The sequence below is a fragment of the Zootoca vivipara genome, chromosome 8, assembly GCF_963506605.1.
Source record: "Zootoca vivipara chromosome 8, rZooViv1.1, whole genome shotgun sequence".
Taxonomy (NCBI): Eukaryota; Metazoa; Chordata; class Lepidosauria; order Squamata; family Lacertidae; genus Zootoca; species Zootoca vivipara.
This window is the reverse complement of record NC_083283.1, coordinates 38434961-38440517: the sequence shown is the minus strand read 5'-3', so window position 1 is coordinate 38440517 and position 5557 is coordinate 38434961. Positions and strand designations below refer to the sequence as shown.

The window sequence follows — 5557 nt, the reverse complement described above, 5'->3', positions numbered from 1 at the left end:
CAGTTTACCTGAAAATTAGCTCGAATCAAGCAGCTTCAAGAAATAAGAGCCTGAAGGAAATCTCTGATGCAATGTATTTCAAATAGACCGATCTCACCCATAAGGTTTGTTTTTTTAAAACTCCACACCCATAAGGTTTTGTAAAAGGACTGCATCTAGTAGTCTCATCTAAACTAAACAGTATTTAACAGAGGAGACTTATATTTGTCACTGCAGACAATGGATAATTTTTCCTCCCAGCCCAACTTCAATGCTTCCTGTACTGATGTGGATTTTGGTTGCTATGGGACAGGACAACATGTACACAACATGACAGCTCCGCAGCTGATTCCTAAGTTCTACATTGCCGTACCCATCATCTACTCTGTGATCTGTGCTGTTGGGCTCACTGGAAACTCTGCAGTCATTTATGTCATCCTAAAAGCTCCCAAAATGAAGACCGTCACCAACATTTTCATTCTGAACTTGGCCATTGCTGATGAGCTCTTCACGTTGGTACTTCCTATCAACATAGCAGACTACCTGCTGCTTCAGTGGCCCTTTGGCGAATTCATGTGCAAGCTGATCATCTCCATCGACCAGTACAACACTTTTTCAAGCATTTATTTCCTAACAGTCATGAGCATCGATAGATACCTGGTAGTGGTTGCCACCATCAAGTCAAAGAAAATGTGCTATCGCACCTACAGGGCCGCCAAGACAGTGAGTCTCTGTGTCTGGGTTTTTGTCACCATCATCATATTGCCATTCAGTATCTTTGCCAAGATACACACTGAAGAGGGACGATCCCAGTGTGTCTTTGTCTTTCCCAGCCCAGAGGGATTCTGGTGGAAAGTGAGCCGCCTCTACACCCTGATCTTGGGTTTTGCCATCCCGGTGTCTACCATCTGCATCCTGTACAGCACCATGCTCTTCAAACTGAGGCGTATGCGGCTCCACAGCAACGCTAAAGCTTTGGACAAAGCGAAAAAGAAAGTGACAATAATGGTGCTGATCATATTGGGCGTTTGCCTGTTCTGTTGGACCCCTTATCACCTGAGCACTGTGGTCGCCCTCACCACAGACATCCCACAAACCCCTCTGATAATTGGAATCTCCTATTTCATCACCACCTTGAGCTATGCTAACAGTTGCCTCAACCCATTCCTTTACGCCTTTTTAGATGATACTTTCCGGAAGAGTTTCCGAAAGTTGGTTGAATGTGGAACTCCGTCATAAGATTCCGGTTCTTTTTCTAGCCCCTTTCGAAATAAGCTTAATGAATTTTGAAGAAGCTTCGTGAAGCATGATTGGAAGAGACTAGCTCTGGCCATAGAACCAGATCTAAAATGTTGTAAAACTGTCCCCGTATCCCTGACAGGATGAAGAAGCTTGCTGCATCACCACATTACATCCTCCGGGGCATTTTTTTCTTGTTCTTTCTTTTTTTGGCACTACATCTATTCATTGTGGATTCTCCTCCTACTGGTATGGAATGCAACATAATTCCTTGGAATGAAGAAAGAAGATTTAATATTCAGCAGACCCGATATACAGAACAGTACTAATTGAAACCTGGAGTATTTTCAAGCCAAATAAAGGTGTGCAGAGTGCCTTTGCTTAATGAATATGAATCCTGCTAGTTTTATACCTGTATTATATTTCTCTTGCTGTATTACCTTCCTCCATCATATTTTATTACATATTAATTCTGCATTTGACAAGGTAAGCTTTTATGACAAGGTAATGTGCTCTTCTACAGCTCCCACACATTTAATTGGGGGATGTGGGCCTAGTTGATTAATTCTTCCTTTCCCCCATATTCAATCACATTGTGTATTTTAAGTTCAGACACATTTTGTAGTGGTGATTATTACTATTCTGTAAAAAAAAATACTGTAATTAAGGCTAAAACTGCTGCACAAATCTTCTGTGTACAGATTTTCTTAGCTATAAGTATTTTGCAAAGGAAAGTGCCCTCTAGCATAAAATGTCATAGCTTGATCTTTGTCACATTTTTTTTTTTAAAAAAACCACCCCAATCTTTCTTCTTCTTCTTTTTTAAATACTGGAGATAAGAACATACAAAGCCCCCCAACGTCCCGACAAATATAAGGAAATAACAGCAATTTTAGAAATGGTTATATATATATATATATATATATATATATATATATATATACCATTTCATATATATATATATATATATATATATATATATATATATATATATATCCTAATAAGATTTAAATATTCACAGCTTGTTGCTCTGTAAGTGCCAAGTGGAGATGGGGAAATAAATTACTTTTTTGTAGCAACGTGTGTCGAGAGCCACCTTCAGTAGGAAGCGGAAATTTCAGTCCAAGTACACTTCTCTTTCACCAGGAAAAGTTCTCATTGGAAGAAAGCAGCTCCCTGCTTATAATAAAACTTTGAAACCTGGAGTATTCCCGAGATTCTCAAAACCTTTCTTGAATAGTAGTAGTTCTTATCTTGCAAGCCTACATCAATTTTGGAAGGCATCTTGTGAAAAATTCGATCTGAAGCTTCTCAAAACGAGTGCTTTCCCCAAAGTTGATGGAGAGGCTTGCCTGATACAAGCTACTATTCAAGAAACGATTTGAGAATCTTGGGGAATACTTCAGGTTTAGATATCTTGTTTTCCCAGGGTTTGGCCACTGTCACATGCTGAGAAAGATGGATGTCAAAAACAACAACAACAACAACAACAACAACAACAACAACAACAACAGGAGGCATCTTGTTTTAGGCACAGGCCTGCTTCCTTCCAATGACCATGTCACAATGCTAGGATTACCTGAATCCCTAAATTTGGGTGATATAGTTTTTTTTTATTCATTTTTTTATTTCAATCATACAATTAAATACATAGATAACAAATACATACTTTGGTACCTTCTATATAAAATCAAATAATGCCAGACTTAAAAACCTTACTTCTCAACATATATAGAAAGAAAAGGAAAAAGAAAACAAAAAAGACCAAAAAAAGACAAGAAGACACAACAAAGACAGTGACAAAAACAAATTCAATATGTATCTTTTGTTAGATACTATTTAATATGATTCAGTCCTATAACGGCTTTTCTTGTATGATACCTTTCCTTATGGATTGAATCTCTTTACATACTTTAATTGTCATGGACCTTCTAATGGTTCATTTTACTTTACTACATTTCCTCCCTGTGTTTTAATGTTTTCTCCTCATTTTGGTACAAGGAAGCGATGTATCTCTGTTTACAGAATTATTCCAAACACAACCAAATTTTAGATGTGGGAGATATATCTTAGTAGACCTTAGTTTGCAGTTTCTCGCATGCAGTAGTGGGCTATCCATGCAGGAACATAGGAAACAGATTATTGGTCCATTTTTGTTCAGTATGCCGACCGGCAACAGTTTTCCAGGGTTTCTGGGCCCTATTTCCCAGCCCTCCCTGGAGATGCCAGGGACTGAACTTCAAACCTTCTGCATGTAATGCAGATGCTCTCCCCTGAGCTACAGCCCTTCTTCCTCCATCACATTGTTGAGTGTCAGTCCCTTAAAGGAAGCTAGCGACCTCCCAGACATTTTGTGCAGTTCAACTTTAAGAAGTAGATTTTCACAGGGAAAGCTCTGGGGCCAAAAGAAGAGTGCTCAGACATGGAGCTTGGAAGTGCGTACCTGTGCCTGGATAGAGGGGGTGAAAGGTAAGTATGGGTAAGCCCTAATTAAGCAGCAAGTAGCTAAACATATGCCGGTTAAGCCCCAAATTCCACAGCAATCCAGTGAAAGAGCAGGTTGACACTTTGCCTCACAAATGGGCTCCAAGGCAGGATGAACACTCAAATATCCACTCTTCCCATGCCTCCTTACAGACTGGTGGTCTTTGGTACTGCATTCCCCAAAGGGTGAGAGCAAAGTCATCTCCCACATGCAGCCAAGGAAGGGGGCAATAATCTTATCTATGGACCCTCCCCATTTTTAAAAAATATTCATTTGGTATATTACAGCTGAAGTACAGTATATTGAACTTTACTTCATAGTAAATTAATGACATTAAAATAACTGCATCACCCCTCCCAACAAAACCTAGCCACACAAACTCAGTTTCTAAGAAATAGTGAATTGATATTTGGAGGGGTCAGGGGAGCTGATGGCCCTTGGGTATTTACACCTTCCATTGCTTGTTGGAATTGTATGTGTATGTAATCCATCACACTTTTTGAGTCATTATGACACAATATTCCTGTCTTACAGCCATCTCTGAATTTGGAGCAGAAGAATTAATCTGGGGGTACAGAAATTGCACCCCCTAGATGCCTGGACTTCCTTGACCATTGGCCTGATGGGAGCTGGAGTCCAAAACTATCTGAAAGGGCACAAGTTCCCTATCCCTGAGTTAATCCTTACATATCACAATTTGTGTACGCACATTTTAAACCATTGTGATTCTCAAAAGTGATTGGGAACCCGTGGTGACTATGGGGTGAATGAGTACATAGGATACACATTTGTGGGTTGAAACAGGTGACAACTTTATTAGGTATTATAGGAAGCCTGTTGGCCTGTCAGAAGGGCAGCACAACACAGCCCTTGCTGTTGGGATGTTATTTCTGCTAACTGTTGAGAAACACTCAAACCATTCTTGGGGCTTGTCCACTATTAGACCCCAACGTGGGGCAAGCCAGACATCTGGGATCCCACTGGCCAACACAAGTCTGGATCGCTTTCGAGATGAGGTGTGACTTGTGCCTCTCTCCCCCAAGCCCCCTAACTGTATTTCCCTCCTCATGTTTTACCCCTGCTCAATGCCATTTCTGCTTGGAGTTGTGAAAGCCACATAGAAAGAATGTTGCCACCATTGAGGGAAAGGTGATGTCAACATGGTGCCAGTTGACACCAACAGGAAAAAGCCTTTCTGAAGCTGTCAACCAGCAACCTGAAAGCACAGCAAAGCACTAGTATCATGGATAAGCTTGTAGGGCAAAATGACCCTCTCTGTTGGGGAGCTAAGGCTTTTAAGCTATTGACTCCCATCCAATATCCTCTCACAGGATCTCTTGGAAGCTGGCCAAGAAGACCAAGGCTCCTCTTGCCACCTCTGGGAGCCACTGTGAAAATTGCACTTTGCACTTAGGGGTACACAGAACGGTACCTTAGAGTACAATCTTTCTATTGCTAAAACACTGTGGTTGTATCCAAAGCTAGTCCTACTCTGAGTAGGCCCACTGAAATCAATGAACATGTCTAATTTAGGTCCATTAATTTCAATGGGTCTACTGTGAGTAAAACTTAGTTGGATGCAACCCATGACTACTGTCACTGATCTAATAGAGAGAGATTTTGGATCCTTCTTTACTAGAAGAGTAAAATCAGATGATGAAGAATTACACTGCTGAAATAGAATAGAATAGCATTGCACTGCTGAAAATATTGAAGTCTTTTTCGCAAAAAGATACATTCCAAAATATTTGCTGGTGGGGGAAGTTTTCATGGTGGACATGAGTGTGTGTGTTTGACATTTTACGTAATTCATGTCTCTAGTGAGCTGTGATTACTTTTCAGACAGAGAATGAC

The 5557-nt window shown here is 40.4% G+C and overlaps 1 protein-coding gene across 1 annotated transcript; it reads left to right on the top strand.

The window, feature by feature from the left end:
• The first annotated feature begins 219 nt into the window (after positions 1-219).
• NPBWR1 (neuropeptides B and W receptor 1) lies at positions 220-1218 on the top strand. Its single transcript, XM_035126032.2, has one exon. The coding sequence runs from the start codon at positions 220-222 to the stop codon at positions 1216-1218; it is 999 nt and encodes a 332-aa protein (XP_034981923.2).
• Positions 1219-5557: the final 4339 nt, after the last annotated feature.

Coding starts and splice junctions, on each gene's coding strand:
- NPBWR1 (XM_035126032.2), top strand. CDS start 220: ATGGATAATTTTTCCTCCCAGCCCAACTTCAATGCTTCCTGTACTGAT.